This window comes from Rhinolophus sinicus, chromosome 5, assembly GCF_057876585.1.
Source record: "Rhinolophus sinicus isolate RSI-liver-muscle chromosome 5, RSI-T2T, whole genome shotgun sequence".
NCBI lineage: Eukaryota > Metazoa > Chordata > Mammalia > Chiroptera > Rhinolophidae > Rhinolophus > Rhinolophus sinicus.
The window spans coordinates 106,470,906-106,492,814 of record NC_142505.1 but is presented as its reverse complement, the minus strand read 5'-3'; the positions used below and the strand labels follow the sequence as shown (position 1 = coordinate 106,492,814).

The 21,909-nt window shown below is 38.7% G+C and overlaps 1 protein-coding gene across 4 annotated transcripts in view; it reads right to left on the bottom strand.

The window, feature by feature from the left end:
- The window catches only part of CPEB4 (cytoplasmic polyadenylation element binding protein 4), a 60,292-nt gene that overhangs the window by 25,643 nt on the left and 12,740 nt on the right, over positions 1-21,909 (bottom strand). For all 4 annotated transcript variants that reach the window (XM_019741467.3, XM_019741476.3, XM_019741485.3 and 1 more), the window contains exon 2: positions 16,016-16,097. In XM_019741467.3, coding sequence (XP_019597026.2) covers positions 16,016-16,097 — 82 coding nt within the window. The remainder of the gene's footprint in view (positions 1-16,015; positions 16,098-21,909) is intronic.

Here is a 21,909-nt window from a genome sequence, read left to right as displayed (position 1 = left end):
TTAAGGAGAGAGAGAGAGGAGAATTTCAAGTTGACAGGCACAAAAGTGTCCCGTGATTCAGTTCTGAGTTTGCCTCACAGCACGTCTCCTAAAGAGACCCCACCCTCCACCCCCAAGGTAGGCAGGTGAACTTTGGTATTTCTTCTGCTTTTCAGACTTCTGAATGCAGTAATTCTAGCCTGCAGCTAAGACAATAAGGCACTGAAGAATCACTGGCAGGGCTCATAGTTTAACTCTGTAAAGTGATACTTGTTTTTAATTTTCTGACCTGGTCTTATGAGTCCTGCCAGGCTGGAATCAATTTTGGCCTCTGAGTAGCAAAGGCATCTGTGACATTTTGTTAATCAGTAATGCTTTCTACTTCAATTTTAAAATATAAGCGGTGACATTTAAAAAACAAAAAACAAAACCCCCCCTTTTTGAAAAACTTTCTTAATGTTTCCCTAATCTGTGTGCCCTATCCTGCTGTAAATTCTTTCTATAATTATAATATCTAGAGTCACCCATTCATGACATCTATCATGGATAATACCTGTCACTTCCTTTCTGGAAATCTCCTGAAAGCCATGCCACTTTCACATTCTCCTCCTCTCATTTCTGCCCTAATATGCTCGCTGGGGTGTGGATCGCAATTATCACCGGCATTTCTGCCTTTTCTAGTCCAGGGCGGGATTACCAACAAGCCCCTCCTTCATCTGAGACAGCGGCCCTCTTTCTTTGTCCCAATGGAGGGTATTTTTCAAACGTTTTTCCCCCCAGATCCACCATTTTTTAGGGTACCGTTCCCCAAAAGGAATCCCCCCCCTTTTCAGATTAACTTGCCAAATTTTATTTGTAGCTGTGTTGCACCAGCCGACCTTCTTGGGTAATCATTTCTGCTACTGGCTAACTTGCTGAGCTCGCTTACATAATAGCTGCCTTTAGGAACTAGAGTTTTTGTTGTTGTTTTTTTCACCTAGTACCTTGAGTTTCCTGTTTGGGCACCAGGTAAGCATTCAGTGAGTTCATTCCACTGAGCTTAAAACACCAGCGTTTCACAAATGAATAAAGTGAAGTAAAATAAAAACAACTGATGGATCTAAATATGACTGTCACCCAGTGTTTGTGGTTTTGGTTTGTTGGTTTTTTGATATCTATCTATACACATAATCCAGGTTTTGGCACAGTTAGAATCGAATTCCTCAAGGAAGAAGGAGGGCATTAGGATTTCAGGCAAGTGAAACTACTTGGTGGAGAAAAATTCAATCTTTGAAGGCTCTTGGTATTGACTGCGTTATAAATGTAAAGAAATACTGCCTGATCAGCAGTCCTGGTCTTAAGGGACGCTATGACAGGGAAGTAATGGTCTCGGGAGGCCAGGCTGGCATTTGGAGTCAGAAGCCTGGCATACATCATGCAGAAGGCAGAGACTATATTTGGTGACATGACTCAACCTGGCCAAATATAGGCAACTGATACAGTGCGACTCTGGGGAACTACACTACCAAAATCTACAGCCTAGAAAACATCACACTCCAGCTAGCCGATTCTATGCTAGATATTTGCGAGTTGGACAGAACCAGTATTTACCAACCGGACTAAGAATTAACTGCTGGGAGGAGGAGGTGCTCAAAGGAACAGTATGTACTATTGTGCTCTTGTAACACACTAACTAAAGTAACCCTAGTCAATGAGCTGAAAGGAGAAAGGACGAGAAGGAAATACTCTAATATATTAGCAATATATGTATACACTACTTTCAAAATGAGCTAAGTGATTTTCTAAAAAATAACCCAGATATTCTTGCTGATGATTCGGCAGGAAAGGATACAATAAATGCTGCTATTACAAACAAACAAACACTGAAAAATACCAAGTGCTCTACAGTGCTATTAGATTTCCGCGATGACCTTCTGTTTTTCATAGTCATGCCAGCTTGCTGGTGATATGGTGCAGGCCAAGGAATGACAACAGGGGATAACTCTACGAGGCTGTCCAAAATAAAGTCATGCAGTCCTATAAAGTGCCAAGTAGTATGAAATTCTACATCAGTTTTCTTTATTGACTCACACTATAAAATCTTCCATACTCCAGAGAAAAGGAGGGGTCTTCAGTGAACATTATTAAAATTTTCTGATAGGGAAAGGGTAAGTAAGGGCTTAGGCCCATTGCTGAGGTAGATCAAAGATTTACACAACACACACACACACACACACACACACACGTTGTGGTTGTCTAACTAGAGATGCTCCTACCACCTTTGCTCCTGCTCTTTTTCTGTAGCTCTAAGTATGTCACTAAGTATGTCAAAGCTAGAATGCCATAAATCATTTTTTAAAGGTGCTCCACCTGCCTTTCCACACCTATTTTTACCAACACTGCCTGAGATCTGCAGCAAGATGGCGCTGTGGGGACCTGGACCGCGCAGAGCAAAGCTCAAGAAATGTGCAAATCAATTCAGTTTTTGAACACCAACTTTATGCTGATACAAATGCAGAACACATATCAATCTGAACTAATAAAAATGTGTTCCATATGTTCTATCACCAAATGATATAAAGGTAACTATCTGTAATCAGTTATTCCATTGACCTCAAAATAACGCCCCAAATCAAAATCTGTATTCCTATTCTACCTCCTGACCTACCTGTGATACAACCAAGTTCCAGGAAAGATGTCTGCATGCAATATCACGACGGGGGAACTGGCTGGGACAACTTGTCCCCCTCCGAAAGAGCCCTTTGAATTAATAAACACACAGAGAGTTCAGGCTAAACGAAACCCCGCTAGGAGATAGAACTGGCTTTCGGTTTAAAAACCAGGGCTTATAAACATACTTGTTTCCTTGCCTAGCTCTGCAGGTTCATTTCTGTACACGGCCCTTTCCCTTCCCACATTAGGCACTTCAGACACTCAGAATGACTGGCCCGTTAACTTTTCCTTCTGGGTTCCCCGCTCTGCCTAGAATGCCCCCCTCCCTGTCTGCCCCAATGTCTTACCACCCAAGCCCCCCACACTTTTGCCCAGGTAGCTTCTCTCTCAGGTCTCACCTCCTCTGGGAAGCCTTCCCTACCCCAAGCAGCGTGCTCCATACAATACACTTGACACTGACTACACTGTATTTACACTGTCTATTCCTAAACTATTTCTTCCTTTAGGGCAACCAGATCTTTGAGGACAGATTTTGAGGTGTTACATCCCAGAGCTTGGAGCAGAGAAAGGTGCTCAGTGATAGCCGTTGAATGAATGAATGAAGCAAAGCCAGCAATTGGTGGGCTCTCTGCCATGGAACATGCAGTGAAAAGGGTAGAGAGTCAGACCAGTGCCATCTCGTGACCAAGGTCAAATTACTTAGCTTCTTTGAACCTCAGTAAAACAGGGAAATTTCCATTTACTTCACAAGGCTGTTATGAGAAACTCAGGAGACAATTTTTGCAGACTGCCCAGAAAAATCCCCAATACAGAGTAGGTACTCAATCAATATTAATTCCTGTCCCCTCCCCAACTATACGCCAGAGATAACCAACAATTTTCCACTTGTGAGAGAAAGAAAGAGGAAAGATTCCTTTCAGCCAAATAAGACCCAAACTGGAAGCTGGAGAAGGGAGTGGTCATCTGGGGGATTTTTCAGCTTCAGAGAAATGAGAGTTTGTTAAGTGTTCTTGGTTGCAAACAGAGATATAATTCTTCTCTGGGGGAGAGGAAGAAAAAAAACCTAATTCCTTACTTTTTTTATTACAGCCAAACTGGCAAAGCAGCAGAAGTCTTGTAGGAAATGGAAACTTAGAAAATTCAACTTAAAAATTTTCCTTTTAATAAGGCCTGGGAAGATCTTCTTTTTGTACCAAAAGCTCAAATTAAATTTTCAGTTGTGATATGATAGTTGAAAAACAGATTGTAATAATGGCAAAAAAAATAACACTCATCTGAAAGTAAGGTCAATGGGCTAGGTTCCTACAGATTGCGGAAGGTTTCATATAAAAGGGATTGCTTTGATTACTCAGGGCAGGTACAAAGTTGCCAGATCTAAAAGCATCTAAGAACTTCAGGCAGGCAGAAGGGAATGTCTAGAGAGAGACCAGCAAAGAGCTGACCTAATTAAGGAATTCCAAAGATTTCCCACTGCCAGTAAACCTAACAACAAACCAGCACGCAAGAAGGCTATTTTTATCCCTGCCAGAGGATTTCTGACTCTCGATGCTACATTTAGAGGACAGAGCAACAAGATAACTTGCCTTAAGAGGATGTTATGATACCAGTGATAAATGGCAGTTTTTTAAACTTTCAAAAAAACATGGCACAGTTTTCGTCTAAATTAAACCAGCCAAATCCAGTTTAAAAAAACAAAAACAAAAAAAGGATAATACAATGGAAAGAAAAGTGGAAAAAAGAGACTAACAGGTAGTAGAAAAGCTTGAAATAATCTTAAAAAAAGCCAAGGCAGTAAATTAATATTCTCCTACCTTGCAAAAAGTTGATTAAAAACAGCATGTGTAACAAGAGACCCATTTTAAAAGAATCAGTGAATAAATATCAAGAATTGTAGAACCAGCCCCAAGGTAAAAATGGTTTTGAGCAATGGCTCTCTGCACTGACGTGAGCATAAAAGATCAAGACACACTTATGAAATCTCTAGGAACCATAAGCGAGTGATTTAGAACTTCAGAGAGAAGAGAAGCCACTCTTTAAACTGGTCTCTAAAGTCCAAACCCTAACAGGCAATCTGCAAAGTCACTAGTTGGCTTTCCACGCACACCTGTCATCGGCTCTAATCACTTATTTCATATAAATTCTGATGACTTTATGAAACCTTAGTCAAGAATGTGCTTGAATTTCATAGCTGATCGAATTTCACCTTTAATTATTTCTCTCTCAGAAGGCCCCCTTCCTATTTTTTCCTACTGATACTCAAGACACCGAGTCTTCCTCTTATTTATCAGCCTTCAAAACTAAATACTTAGCGGGCTGTTCAGACATCGGCTAATTATTTGGAGGATATGCTGCATGAGGCCAGAAGTCTTTGTTTTTATTCCCTGATATATAAAATACATAAAATAATGCCTGGCACAGAGTAGAAGCTTGATACACATTTGTCGTATGAATGGCCTCCCACAGCTTTAGGCTTCACATACCATGTTTCCCTGAAAATAAGACCTAGCCGGACAATCAGCTCTAATGCATCTTTTGGAGCAAAAATTAATATAAGACCCAGTATCATATCATATCATATCATATCATATCATATCATATCATATCATATCATATCATATCATATATCATATCATATCATATCATATCATATCATATCATATCATGACCCGGTCTTATATTATAGTAAAATAAGACTGGGCCTTATATTAATTTTTGCTCCAAAGGACGCATTAGAGCTGATTGTCCGGCTAGGTCTTATTTTTAGGGAAACAGTATATGTCCGAAGTGAAGAGCGGTGGGGAGGGAGAGAAGTATATCTGAATCACTTCAGGAATACACATGTGAATCAGGGAAAAGAATGAGCCAGCTTGGAAAAGTTTCCTCAGTGATTCTATTCTAGTTTGACCTCTACTCTCAATAAGGCACCTTTCTATAAGAAACCAACAGGTGTGAGATCTGACTCTTTTACAGAAGATTATGATAAAATACAGGTCTTAAATTCTGTACCGTCTCGTAAATAGAAATTAACAAACTTGAATGCCTATTCTCTGTCTAAAGCATACTAAGACAAAAATGTATACTTTTTTTTTTTATGTTTGTTTCCCTCTTAAATGCTACACAATAAATACCCAAGCTATCGAATCAGGAGCCAGAGGCTGTGTGTTCCGATCTTGATCCTCTACGTACCAGTTAGCTGATCGATTTTACAGACGCTGCAGCATCTCTCTGAACTTCAGCTTCTTCAGTTGTAAAACGGAGATCACACAACTCACATAAAAGGACTTAGGTTAGAGATAATTCTCAGAAGGGGCACAGAACAAGAGACAAAAGCAAGAGCCCTTTCACTGGGAACTGCTTCCTATATAGAATACCCAGGTCTTCCTCAAGAAAGAAAAGTGGAGACCAGCACCAAATGTGTCCTCTGAAGTACTACTGCCTGGTAATGGAACATACTCGAATGCCAGTGGAACTGGAATATAAGCAGAAGCTAAGATGTAGGATACTCCCACAAACCATGTCGCTTAAAAAGGGCTGGCTTCCCCTCCTAACCGGGGCTACCACATTACCCAACTCCAGGGTGCACCCCCCTTGTCATATGATGCCCCTGCACCCTGCCATGTTGCCTACAGAGCCTGCAATCCTAGACCTGCCTCAAAGGATAAAAAGATGGCTTCAGATGTCAGAGACAAAATTCCAAAACGCTATTTGGTGGAGCTAATAATGGAGGCTAGGGTAAGTGACCTCCTCATTCCTCTCTGTCCTCCTCACCATTTCCTCTCTTAAACTTTTTATGTTGTGTTCCTTTTGGTCATGGGGACCAGTCTAATGGTAGGAGGTGACAGCAGAACAATTAGAGAAGTTCTCTAGAGCAGTGTTTCATAACCTTCTATAATTATTAAGACCTACTTTGATCAAAATATTTCAGAGAGGCTGCCCACCATGATAAGCAGTGAAGCCCCCACTCCAGTGACTACTGTATGTACGACAACTACAAAAAACAAAACAAACAAAAACCCCTTAATAATAAAAGGCTACTATGAATTCAGCAACACCTTTAAATGTATTTTAATTGCATTACACCAGCATCCACATGCTTTGGGAAGAGCATCATGCCTACCCAAAGGGCAGATCTATGATCTAACTGGAATGCTTGGTCCTAATGGGTTCACAGGCCCCATCAAATAATTCCCACCAGTGACGAGGCCCGTGGTGCACAAACTGAGAACAGAAACATTTCATGAGGCCAAGTTTTAACACCTGTTTCCTAAACGTAATATTTTTAGGCCTAACTCAAAAAGAAAAGATGCAGTCTGCAAGCAAAGCCCTCACTCAGCCAACTCAATTCGATTTTTGGTTAGATCCTTTTTACAAGCTACTCAATATGAAATCCTGCCACACCCAGACTCACATGAACTTCATATACTACTTTCAGTCATTAAACTACCAATACCTTCAATTTTGTCACTTAGGAGTAGCACGCTAGAGAGACTGTATGGGATTGCTGATGGGAATTTAAAGCTCATGAAGTTTAATCCCTCTGTTCATAGGTGAGGAAAACCAAGATCTAGAGAGAAGTGACTGATCTAAGGCCACATAACTGCTAATGGCAGAGCCAGGTATGAACACAATCCTAAATGCTTCTCTTTTTATTTCTTATGATTTGGGAAAGTCTGTTATAAGCTAACAACGTCTAATCATTTACAATAAAGAGATCAAGTGGCTGATTTAAATCTATTTCATTAACCATGCCAGGCATTTGGTATTTGGAATCTTATAGCCAGAAAAAGTTATACTATTTTTTTAGGTTCATTATACTTCAGTTAATCATGGCTGCTCTTCAGAATTAAGATTTGCACTTTATTGTTGGTTTCTCAAGAATTACAAAAGGGTCCTCTAATTGGTCGATTCCTCCTTCTCTTTCCCTATGTACAGCAACCAGCACCGACCCAACTGGATTCCAAAGAGATTATGGAACTGCTTTCCCTTCAGAGTTCCACTGATGTTCTTAATTGACTGGTTACCAGGTAATACCCGGAATAAAACAAAGCCTTGGATTTAGAACGGAGTGCACTGGTGTGGGACTACATTCAGAATCAGTCAATTAGACAAAATAATAAAGCCCACAGGCAGCCTGGCCATCTCAATATCTGATTCAAAAAGTAGTAACTAGTTTAAAAAGTATTCCTTTTGCAAATTTTTACTGCTGAACAGCAACAAACTCACTGAGTTTTCTCTCTTTTAACTATGGTAGTGAGGATAGTGGCAATAGCAAGGGGAAAAAATAAAGAGCAGTGAGCAGAGAAATTCAGAAATCAGGCCTGTACAGCTGATAAATCAATCAACTGCACACAATATCCTGGCAGAAATTCCACGGGCATCAGGAAGAAATAATTGTGTGGCACAACTGTGCAACTTTTCCCATCCTTCCTGTTGCTAAATTGAAAGCAAAGAGAATCCTGGATATTTTATGACAGCTATGAATTAGGTGGCACTGCTTCCCTTCCCTCAAAGTCAGCAAATAACATGTTCCAGGCTTATGTAACAGGATCGAGGAAAGTCTTAAGACTATCACGACAACCCCCTATTGTATTTCTCCATAATCAAAAGGGCTTTCATTAAGCAGAGATAGTAGTCTGTAGGGCTGTTTCAGTAGCTGTCAGGAAATGAGACAGCAAGTCACCTCTCTACAGAATTTTATAACACAGCAGAAAAAACAGAAAAACAACAAGTGACACAATCAAAAGGTACACAATATACTATTACTAATTTGGACGTGGCACATGGACAAAAGGATCTCTATAAATGTGCAGGACCACCTCCTACTTTTTGTACTGCAGTGAGGTTCCTAAAAACACTGACGAACTGGTGGCAAAGTCTGAAAACCTTATTACTTAAATGTTAGTGCTCAGATTTCATTTCTCAATGGGAAGCAATATTATTCCTGTGTGTCCATATGGTAATACCTATACTTACTGAGTTATACACAATACTTAATGTGAAATGTAAAACATTACAGAAAAGCAGTGGTTAATTTGCTACCTGCTTGCTGCTTGTTTTCTGATTTATTATTTCTAAGTGTCACATATAATTCATTTCTTTACCCATTATTGCCTTGAATGTGTGTCGATCAAAATTGAGTCACAACAGCCATAAGATATGTTAACCTTAATACATTTAAAAAAAAAAAAAAAAAAGGTAATGAGTTAAAAGACTCTTTAAAAGAAAAGTTTAGGATCTTTAAAACTTCTAATAACATAAAATGTTTCCTGTCACTCTCTCCTCTGCCTACCTTTCCTCTCACCTGTCACCCAGGTAAAATTCAGAGTTGCAACAATGTTTTAAGATGACCACTCAATTATCATGGACCCAAAATAAGATTCTTTGTGCTCAATGTTCAGGATTAAGCTAAGAGGACTGCTTAAGTAATATGGACCTACGTCATGGATGACATAATACAGATTCCTCTTTGCGACAGACAACTGCTTATATGATTTTCAGAACAAAGGAAAACCCAGGGTCACTATTCTATCACACACATGTGGAGGGTAGAGGGCGGAGGATCACTACTTCCTACTTACCAGAACGTGTTACGTAAATAAACTGGGCAGACGAGGAGCTGCACAGGGACAGGAATGGTTAGCATGAACCCAGCTGGTTTCAGTTCAGAGGCCAGAGCAAAGAAGACTTCAGCCCAATACTGTGAGCACATGGGTGTTCACAAACATCACATTTTGTTCTCCCAGGCATTTCCCTTTCCCCTCCTCCTCTTAAAAAAACAAAACAAACAACACACAAAAACAAAACGACACCAACAGCCACCCCCCGTCTGAAAAAGTGTAGTCACACTGTTCAAACTCCATACTTTCGTAAACTCTGCCTCCACGGTGCTGGGAGGAATCTACCAAATCCTGATCAACAGTAAACCAGAAAGGGCCAGTGGTTCGGAATTCAGAATACATCCTGCACCAGTAACACAAAGAAAATCGTGCCCCACTACTTCGCCCTCTTCTTCCTCACAAAGGAAGTTACCTCAACACAGAAGCCCAGGTCCCATCCTCTGGCACAACTAAGCCCAGCAGAAGAGAGAGGCTATTTTAGGATGTTCCATGGCAGCAGTCAGGAAAGGGAGAGTGCACAAGAGAAGGAAAGCGTGTAGTTTCTAAACAGTCACACAAAAAAGTTCATTGCCGCCGAGTTTAAATTGTATTTTTTGCTGTGTACCTTATTACTCCACGACTCGGAAGGCTTCTAGAACTAGGGCTAGTTTCTACTCCCCAGAGACCGCAGCCACTCCCCTGCTATGTGACTTCGAATCACTTGGTATCATCCACACAGAGCAAGAAAGAACCAGCCCAGTTCAGGAAGGCTCCCGCCTGGCTCCCGGGCCGCTGCCTGGCTGACTGAATCTTAAGACTTGTTGCCTTCAAGGTGCCCCAATTTGCCGGAAGACATCTGAACACCAAATAACGGTAACTGACTTGGAAGGAGATATTTGATTATGAGTCCAAGTAAAATGAGCTGGTTTGCATTATCCATTTCTTTTCTATGGCACTTTGTACCAGGCTCCATAAATTTCCCCTAAAGGAAAATGTCCTCCTGGTCCTCGGAAAAGGTGACGGGAGTAGGGTGCAGAGCAGTGCGTAGTGGTCTTTTCTCAAATCACTACAGGCAAACTGACTTAAGTAGGAAAAGGTTAAATATTGTAAGAAATGATACCGGCAATCCACTTGAAATAAATCATTTTAATAGTATAGCAACAGAACTATTTTAGTAAGAGTTCCTTTGGCTTTTAAAAATTTTATTTACTCAGAAATTCAAATTCAGAACTCAATGGTATAAAATTTAGTCCTATTTTCAGCAACTCTCATAGACTGTAGAGCTCTCAGTCTACATAAAGTTGGTATGCACTTTCCGTTCTTAAACATCTGTGTCAGTACACAACATGTGTTCTTTAAAATAGTGACTGCAATTGGAATATGTGACTGCAATTTGGAATACAGGAATATTAATAGCGGATCAAAGGAAAATGTAAGGTTTCCTGGTTATTATTTATGGCATCTTTTTTCAAGTAGCACTAACATCATTCTCCTACTGTAAAGATACAAAATTTAAATAATTATCCCAATAGTCACTCTCTTACTGAGACATAAAAAATCTTATATAAAATTAATTAAACAGGCTTTGTGCACTAAACTTTCAAATGAGCCTCATGATCTTCTAGAGAGATTATTATGAATTGTTTTGCTAAGCAACGAAGAAAAGAGGCACAGATGGAATTTTCACTTGCCCTCTCACTGATGCATTTATTTCAAACCCACAGCAATGAAATACAGAGGGGGAAAGGGCATCCCAATTTAATGTGTAAATAAATAAAGAAAAATATATCAAAAGTATTTTAAAATGCAAGGTCATGATACCTTCGGCAGTTAGGAATTAAATACAGAGCATTTTTGAAGCCGATCCAGCCCTTAAATTCTTATTAAATGAACGCATGAAGCAAGTGAGGCAGTAATGTCTAACTGTATAATGTACTCCCACTACTGACGACATACGCAAAAGGTTTCTTGGGCACTCTGGGGATGGGTAAAAGATTGTCACTTTAAATAACTTGCTTTTCTGAATGCAGTCATTACTGCTTACATTCTAATTAAGTATTTTAAATGTCTGACACTCGAGGGGTTGGGATGGATGTGTTGAGGTCCCCCTTTCAAAAACTGAAAGCAAGATACACTCTATAACAATATGAAGAGAAAAAGACTCCAATTTCACAATGCTCTGGGGAAAAAGAAGATGATGTTCTGACTCGTAATTTAGTTAATTAATATCTGAAGGACAACTACAATGTTTTGACAATTTACAGATTGCCTTTATTCTCAATAATTTTGCTGTCTCATTTAGCTTTCTAGAGAAATGAAGCAAATTGGATATTAAACTATTTTCATATATAGCATATAAAATACTCGACCACTTTTATGAAATTGTGGATGGTTCTACTCCGTTTGACATCTGCTAAGTTTCAAGTGCTGTTTTCTGTTTCTTTATTCCAGTGCTTTCTCCCTCTGCCTCCAGTCCACAAACTACTGCTTTTTGGTTGGTATCTATATTCCTTCATTCCCTTCACACACAGGAAAGATAAAAAGGCTCCTTAATTTTCAGAGGTCTTTCCTACTATCTACTGAATGTAATGCCGCTTCATGAATCTATTTATTTGTGTCCAACCTGTGCTTCAGAAGCCTGAAAACAGACATATGCACATGTGGCTTTCCCCTGGTTCATGCCTTGCCATGACTAAACAGTAAGTCCCAATTTTACAGACAAGTGAAAACACAAATAACAGTAAGATACAATATTCCCCAAACAATCATCTGAGCATCTACAAGAGTAAAAGACTTTCCTGTCTAGGGGAAGAAAACACTTGATAAGCCTAATAATATTTAGTAATGCACACCTGGAAGATCAAAATTCAAATTCGGTTTATAGCTCGGGCTCTTGGCTTATGAGACTGGGCAGGAAAGAAAATAAAGTTGGTCTTTGGAGAGGAGCGTCTGTGGATTGTCACTGGCTTTGGTTATACAGAAGGCGACACAATTTCACAGATGAAAATAACATACAGACACGCCAGCTGATCAGAGAAAGGACATGGAGATAAAGTAGAGGGATAAAGTAGAGGGACCCTCTTCCTTCCCAAAAGCTAAACCTCTGCACATGGAGAAAATATTAGCCTTAAAATTCTTAGAAGAACTGTATTTAAATAAACTGTAAAATAAAATTAATATAAATTATGAAATGAAGGTTAGGTACTCCTTTTGCACTTTTGTTAAAATATTTAAAAAATAAATAAAAGGTTTCCAAAAGTCAGTTGCAATCAATAACACATTTATACAGAAACTCAAAAAGTATATTTGAATGTTTCTAGGCATATTAAGCATTTTGCCATCTGTTGATGGCAAAAATAAAAATTTTAAACCCCATTATGTTAAGGAAGATTTCTTTTTCCCCAAAAGGGAAAGGTAAATTCAGTTTTCTGTTTTCTTTTTTAAACTTTAGCAAGTAATATAGCCATATCAATTCACTGAACTTGTAGTTCTTGTATCAATTTTAGGCTTTATTATTTAAATACATACATACAAATAGCATTTCTATGAGGAACCGCAAATGAAAGATAAAAATAAATGAGGCCATTCGTAATATATTTTATGAAGTTATTTTTAAGATAAAATGAACCCAAATATAGAATTTGCCTTCATATGATGGAGTCTTATTAAAACAACTCTCAAATTAGTTCTTTTAATTAAATTTTTACACTTTTTTTCTGAGAGGCATATTATTCTCTATTAGTCTCATAGAATTAATGCCCATTTTCTGTTTTCTCCGTTTCTAAAGATGCAGAGCACGTGGAGAGGCAATTTCTCTTCAAAGTGGACAGTCAGGTTTTATATACTTATTTTAAAAGGACAATACGTTACTTTTTAAAAAAAGATATTCAACTTTTATTATCACTTTAAACAAAACCTCACAAAACAAGCAGAACCATTGTTAAAAGCAGGCCTAGTTTTCCTAACAGCTGTCTAAATCAGAAGAGAGTTGCCGAGAAATAAAGTATTCCCCCGAGCAAATCTACATTTTGGCAGTGCTAGACTACAGTGATATAAAGTTCATTATCTTGGTTAAAAAAATATATATGTCAAGCATAACTATAATCTGGCATGTTAGGACCATAACTCATCTGTGAATTCTTTATTGCTCTTTGAAGGAAAATATATACAAAGTTCAATTAATATATTGTCACCTTGGCACTTCAACTTAAATTGAAACTGGCTTTCTCATTTGATAAGCATGAGAACAGACTTAATAGACGTTTAGTAATAATCCATATCATTTATTGAGTGTCATTTATGAACGAGGCAACATGCTGGGTTTTATAGATACATCATGTCATTTAATCTTCACAAACTGTGGTGGCAGAGTGGCAATTTAAATCCAGATCTATCTGACTCCCAAACCCTTGGTCTTTCCATTCTGCCATATTTCCTCTTATAAACCACAATTTTATAAAACCTTTATATTCCCAGACTATGCCAATCAGATTTAATTTTTTTCGGTCATCAGACTTAACTTTTGGTTATCCCTGCAGAATCAGGTTGAAGAAACTTAATAATTTAGGTAAAAATTGGTAAGAGGAAATTAGAAAGGGAATATAAAGGCAGAACGTTACACAAACATTCAACAATAAGAGAGAAGAAACAGACCTGAGAGAGATGTCCTTACTATGTCTGAGAAACCACGGAAATGCTACTGTTATCCTGAGGATAACGTGTGCAAGTTCTTATACCTGACTGAGGACTAATCAGAGCCTTGCATCTTAGAGCATCACATAATCAATTGTTTTCACCTGCTGCTGTTTGTAAACTGTGCTCTCTCTAATACAAGAACAAGTACATATCAAGAAAAATGATTTCTAATTATTTATTATCCCTAGTATCTAGTATATAAGATGCTCTCAAAAAAAAAAGTTGCTGGAGTCAAATACATTAAGAATAAACAAATGTCCGTTAACTTCTTTTTCTGTACTTAACGTTTAATTTTGAAATAATTATAGATTTACAGCAAGTTGCAAAAAGTGGTACAGATAGTCCCATGTACCCTTTATCCGGTGTCCCTAAATGGTAACATCTTACATAACTACTGGGGGTGCCAAAAAAATGTATACACATGACTTGTATTAATCTTTTGTTATCAGTATATATTGAGTATTACACTTTTAATACAGTTTTTTCCTTTCTTAAAATCTGTACACATTTTCTGGGGCACTCCGTATGGTACAAAGCCAGGAAATTGACATTGGTACAATCCACAGACCTTATTCAGATTTCTCCTTTAGCTACTTTTTAAGAGTGTGCAGTTTTTTCTGGTGCTAGAAAGGGCCTTAGACTCTCCTCATTTTTCTGATGAGAAAACGAGAAGAAGGGTCAAAGAGGCTGAAGGACGACCCACGATCCAAAGTCCGAGTGCTAAGAGGTGGGAAAAGCAGAGCCAGACGGTCTCTGAGGGAGAGAGGGATCCCCTCTCAGACACAGAGTCGGCATCCAAATTAGTCAACCAGCAGAATTCTGTGAGGACATCAGTCAAAACCTTCAAAAGAATCTTATTTCAAAGTTACCTCATCAGATGGATGCATATTTTTTTCATATATTTTTCATATATACTCCAGACACCAAAAAGCTTTCCTCATTAAAAAATTAACCACTATTCATTTGTTGAAAAATATTTAGCTTTACTATATCAGTAATATGATAAACCAAACTCAAGGAAAAACTGGACCAGGCTGGTCACCACTTGAAGCAGCCGGCTGCCTTGCCACCTTTGACCCCAGTGCAAGCTGTGTCTGGCACAAAGCAGGCTCATAAACATTGAATGAATGAATGAATGAATGAATGAATGCATGAATGAATGAATGCATGAAATGAACGAACAGATAAATGAAGCACGAATAACTTAAGTGAAATGATTAAATATACCAAACAACACAAATTTTTTTTAAAAAGTGCTTTCAAGTAAAATATGATTTTTGTGCAAAAGTATTTTATGGGGTAGTTTTCACAAAATCAGAGCTGGAAGAACCCTTAGAAAATATCTAGTCTGGTCATTCTCAACCCTGGCTACACATGAGCATCAATAGATACATTAAAAAATAACATGTCAAGCCCCACCCACACATGGGACAGGGCCCAGGCATCTGTCTTTTATTTTTAAAGCTCCCCATTGTAAGTTCCATATTGTAAAAGTGATTCTAAATCCCTTGTTAGAAAGATGAAGAAACTGAGGCCTACTCGAACTTAAATGTCTTATTCATGATCACACAGCTAATCAGTCACAGAATTGGGGCCAGAATCCGGGTAGGAATAGCACTGTTCTTTACTTAACATAATACATAGGAAATATTTCAAAAACCACAAAACTTCATTTTAACTTTGAAACTTGGCCATTTAACAAAATGTGAACTAGGACAAAAAACTATCAACATTTGAACTCTTCCCAGTGTATAGTCACTGTCATGAGTGGACAGACAAGATTTTAGTCACTAAGCAGGTCTTACCTGAGATATAAGGAAAGGATATGTATGATCCAGGTCTTTCCCGTTACCTGCCCACCGTAAGCAATTAGTAAGTACTCTTATAGTTCTCTTAATTAATGTTATGATGGGCCTACAGTGGATGCCTATCGAATATGTTTGATTTTTTAACAAAAAGAGGTACATGCATAAAATTGATGGAAGTAGATACAAAATATGAATCCATAATATTTTCCATATTGTTCATCAGATTACACAAGTAATACATAATTTTAACTGATTAAAATCAAAGAGTTACATTTTTAAAATTACCTTTAATTGAATCGTTTTCAGCTCTCATTATGTCAATGAGTGAACTCTCCAGGGAGTGCATGTCAAACGTCCGGGGGCGATCCTGTAACACAAACAGCCACAGACCACTTTTAAAATAGCTTTTAATTATAAAAGAGGACAATAAGCTACACTGAACGGGACACAGATCAAAAGGGAACCTTCCCTCTCTGCGGAAGGTACACTATTACTACATTTTATTTTTAGCACTTACAAAACACCAAAACCACAAAAGTAAGTGCCCCGGGCTCAGCAAAGAGTGATGTGATTTCTAATAATAATTTCAATAAAAACATTAGTTTTACTAATAAAGGAGAAACAATTACAAATAATTTTACACAGTTAAGGGCATTCAATAAATATAAAATTCATAATCCTCTGCCACTTGCGGTTGCAGTATCTGCCAGAGCTTTCCAAACTGGTCCCAGCCGTGACTGACTAAAATAGCATTTACGCACGCTATTCACAACAGCTATATCTTCCTACAGGACATGGTTTGCAAACAGTCATCAAATGTTTGCAAGACCTCTAGATGGCAAAGTATTCTTCTGCCGTGATTTTTCTGCCATTACAATTAAGGGGAAGAAAGGGTGTGTAGAGAACACTGCTGGTCGCAAGCCTGGCTGGAGTGGGTGAGGAATCCTAAAATACACACTGACCCAACTGCGCTGGCATTCTTCTGGATGAAAAGGACTAGAGATAACTAAATTGAAAGTTTAGCTTGCTAAGTGCAAAGTAGGATACGAAAACATTTTCAGATTCAACTGAAAGCAGTAATGCATGCTTCTGAGTCACCCTGTAAAGCAGCACACAGAGACCACCGCCTGAGTATTGGAGAAAAGGGGCTCCCAGAGGATCTGACAAGCGGTACCTGTAGTCCACAGCCTTCTCTGCAGTGGTATTTTCTCTTGCATTATTTAACTCAAAGCTTTGGCTTTTTAAAAAAATTCACCTAATTTTATTCCTTAAAAAAATGGGGGGGCGGATCTTCCCTTTTCCACTTTCTTAGCTATCATCTTAGAAATTTTAGACTGCTTCTAAGCATGTCCTTTATTCAGGGAGCATTTTTTTGATCAACTTGACTTTTCTCCTCCATCCTTCCATAACACAACTCACACTGCACTATTATTATACTTCCCTGAAACAGGGACGTCTCCACCCCCCGCCCGCAGTAGTCAGTGATGGTCACTGGATGAATTCTTTTATGATACAAGCCTTTTTTAACCCCTGCAACTTGAGGAGTCCAAGGACAGTTCCATTTGGATATAACCTAGTATTTAAAGTAGAGAGTATTACAGGTGTTAGTTACATCATGTTATTCTGCTCTAGGCTGGGACAACACACTCCAGCACATCTTTCTTTCCCAATTTTCCTCCTAATTCTCTCCTCGTCATCCTCATCTTCTCAACATGGTCCACAGAGAGGCAGGAAGACTCCTTAGAGTTCTGAAGGCTTGCTGTTCACAAAAGAGACTGTCCTGTTTTTATCCTTCCTCATTGCAAGCACTGAATTAAATCAAATCTCTTTTTGCATATTCTTTCGGAATCAGAGGCATTCTTTTGGAAGCAAAGTGGACTTGAGGCATAACTTGAGAAAGAAGTTACTACAAAGTTCCACCAGCTCATCCTACAGTAGCTGGACTTAGCCTTTTTTCAGCAATCTATGAACCACACCCATACCGGGCTGTCCACTATCTCCACCTCCAATACAAAACCAGTTTTGGGGGCAGTAATTCTTGGGCTGTTTGCTTCCCACTGGTAGGAAGTGTCTCACATCAAATGTTCCCCGTGTGTATAACTCCAAAGATCACTCGTATATTCATCTCCTCAGCCCACAACACTGCCCAGAGGGCCTGACGTGGCAGGAACTGGCTAGCAGATGATTTCTGTTTCAATATTATTGTTGTCTATGTTGTGCCACGATGTGAAACAGGTTGAGAAGCCTTGACCTACGTTTCTGCATCACTGGGCCTCACACAGGACCTGGCAGGTGGAACGCAGGCATATGTTTGCTAAATCAATGAATGAATGAATTCCTTCAAGCAATTTTTAAATGTTTAAAATATTTCTTCTCTCCTACTTCCTTATCTTAGGTTTGTTTTTACATTTCCCTTTCCCACTATAGAGTTGTAGGTTTTCTTGTGCCAAAATAACTGCAATGGGGTGGGGAGACTCAGCCTTTTTTTTTTTTAACACAACCTTGTGAATTTCCAGAACTTGGATTTTGCCAATCACTGAAGGACAACAGCACCAACAAGCAGCAGTGGATAAAGAATATTACACAGTGTTTTTCGGTTTGTTTTATGACAGCTGTTTCCACTATGTAAAGAAGTCTCCCGTTTACCTGTAAGTTGCTAACTGTGGTACTGAAGTTTAGCGAAGCCACGTCATACTCCTCCCCCCGCCCCAGTATATTTCCTGGAACACGAAGATTTTTGTTAAAATAACAACCACTGACTTCTAATTGGTGGAGTATATTAAAACTAGAGTCCTAAAAGAAATTTAAAATTTTCAGTAATGCTTTATGGGACTTAAAAAAAAAAAAAGCCCTTCTATTCTTTATTTACACTTATTTAATTTACAAGGAAAGTCGGTACTTTGCTTTCATTTGTCATGATTTCATACAAGGGTGACACGTAAATTACCAATATACAAACTGGTCTTGATCTCAGCTGCAATGTGTTGAGAATTTTCAGGCGCTAGGACTCAGAAGCAAACGGTCTAACAGATGGCTGACGCTCACTGAGAACGAGGTCCAGGACCCAATGGCACAGTAGCCCACCCGGGCCTGTCCTGGCCTAACATGTACTCCTCCCCACAATCCGACCTTATCAGCAACTAACATTATCATAAACTACTTTACATTTGTATAACACCATTTCTTATGATGCTTTGGTAATTCAAAGAGTTCAACGACCACACATTTTGTCAAATAAATATTCTGCTCTCAGAGAGGGTCTCAAGTTGATCATTGCTTGATTTACTCCCTCTCACTGATCTTTTCTGTTTGTATGGAACCTCTAATTTAAAAAAAAAAAAAAATCAAATGTAAGTGTCTGTGCCATTAGGAAGTAGGTAGAGGAGTAGATACAAATTTAAAAACCCAAGGAATCAGAACAGCACAAAGCTGGCTTTCTAACCCAACAAAGTGTCAACTCAAGAGTGCTGTGATTTACATAGTTCATTTTTCAAGTTGGCCTTTTTTGATTGCTTCTTGGGCCAAATATCATAACCACTGATGTATTTTCTAGGACCCACTTCCCAGAAAGTAAACTGACTGTAAGATAGAAGCCTTGTTAAATGGCAGTTCTTCTTGCTTGAACTTGAGCTGATGACCAAAACATGACCACTAGCAGAAATCAATGGAATGGGCATTACATTCAGAAGCCCCAGCTCTGCCACTTGGCATGTCATGTGAACTTGGGACTTTCATCCTCTTGACCGCATTCCTGATCTGAAAAAGGAAAGAATTTGGTTCGATCTCTAATGTTCCCTTCTCAGCTCCAAAATATGTTTGTAGTCTAGCTTTCCAATATCCTTAGTTTCTGCTCTTCCAAGATTTACAGTTTAACTTACGGTGATTATTATGGCAGGAACCAAAAATGTGAATGAGAATGACTAATCAAAGTGTATCACTTTTTGCCCACAAAAAGGGGGGGGGGGTTGTCAATGACAGCTTAATGAATAAAAAGCTTTTTAAAAAATCTACTTCAAACAATTCATTGAAGGGGGATGTCCTGATCTCTGAAAAAAAGGTCAGAGAATCTATTATAAAACAAAAAACTCTGACAACTCTATTTGCTTCAACCCACCATTACTAGATTTACAGCTGTAAATCTCTTGGTAACCGACAAGGAGAAAAGGTAGAAAAGCAGAACTACCTTTATTGGGCATCTACTTAGTAGATACTTTACTAATACTGTCTTATTTCATCCTCAAACCTCCTCATCAGTTAGACTGTATTATTCACCACTTAATGACAAGAACTAAGACTGAGGAAGAGTCAGTTTACTGCACAGACAGGTCACTGCATAGTTCAGTGGCTCAGTCAGGATTCAAGCCCAAGTTTCACTCCAAATCCGGCGATGCTTCCCTGTGTAGGGTCACGGTCATGGCAGTCAAAGGACCACACTAATTACGACACACATTTGAATAAATGAAACACTCTGCTGTAAGAGTCCAAGGGGCAGGAATGTGCTCACTAGGGCCCAGAAAACAGTACGCACTCAAATGTCACTCAATAAATGAAAGAAAGAACAAAATGTATGTATAAGAGTAATATAGGATGATATCAGAGATACTAAAATATAAGAGAAAGAGAAGCCTTATTTTCCTTCTCTGTTGAGATGACAGATAGATGTGGTGCACAAATGAGTGACCTATCACAAATGTTATCTTTAGGTTATCTACTGCCAACTGCAGGAGTAGAAGTGGTAGTAACAGTAATAGTAATAATAAAATCAGCAGCTAACATTTACCTAGCTCTAATGCTTTACATGTCTAATCTTACTGATTACTCACAAAATCCTATACAATTAGGGATGTTCAGTTATTATCCCATTTCACAGATGAACAAACTGAAGCTCAGAGTGATAAATAGCTTTATCAATAGCAGATAAGTGGAGATGGAAGAATCTGAAGGAGGAACCAGGCCTTCTGACTCTAGAACATGTGAGCTTAATCATGAATGAAACTTGAACAATTATATCCAACGCTCAGCAAAGCAAACTCGATTACAATGCTTAGACCTCATTTTATTTTGTAATTTTAATTGTTATATTTAATATATTGAGTTGCATGTCATTAACTAATTGGTTTCAGTTTCTGTCATCTCTACTTCACAGGACAATTTCTAAAGGAAAAATCATAGAAGTTACTATGAACATCAAAGTTCATAAAAAATAACTTCCTGAAAGAACAAATTAGTATTTCCAAGAGCAGGACCCATCCTTTTATTCCACACCTGAACAGTCCTGACTGTCACGGCAATACAGAGAGACCTACGTCAGCATATAACTGATGACATGACGTGGCTTTTCATAACATTCCAGAAGCAGCCACAAGAAGCATGAACCTCTTGGTCTATTACGATCAGAAAGAACTAGGTTGCAATTAGGCCACAAATCGAAATCATCATTCGTGGTTTTTGGTTTGAGTTTTTTTTGTTGTTAACATTCAGATGGATAATCTAAGCCAGTGTTTCTCATACTTGAGACGACATCAGCGCCCTCAGGAGGTCTTGCCAAAACATGGATTACTGGGTCCACCCCCAAAGCTTCTCTTTCAGTAGCTCTGGGCAGGGTCCAAGGATTCATAGGTCCAACAAATTTGCAAGTGAAGCCAAGAACCACACTCGGAGGATCACTGAATGGAGCCGTTCCATTCATCAGGTCAACTTCATTAGGTGCTTGGGGCTGTGATGTGTGGCTTATATCCTGGTTGGCCGGTCATGCTACAGCCCAGCTTGAATATTCTACACGAACCATTTTAAGGTTTCCTTATAAAGAGAAGGGCTTTGTTCTCAAAACCTGAAACAAAGCCGTCTGTTCCAAGCTTTAAGGTTATAACTTGGAAAAAAATTACAATCAAGTTCAATTTCAACCAATCAACCCCCATGACCACTACATTACTGCTTCTTTCCTTTCATACTTGAGTTCATATGTTTAAGCATTACTAGACTGGGACTAAATCACAAAATGTAATTAATTGAATGTAACCACATTAAGAAGCAAAGCCAAACTTCAGCTCCTCCCTTTATCCATTCCCTTCCTATAAAGACAGACATTGCTCTGATTGCCACTTGTCAGACCGCTGTGGACCTGTATCAGCCTATGGAAGTTTCTCTTTCTGGCTTAAATTTTCCCGGTGAAGAAAGGA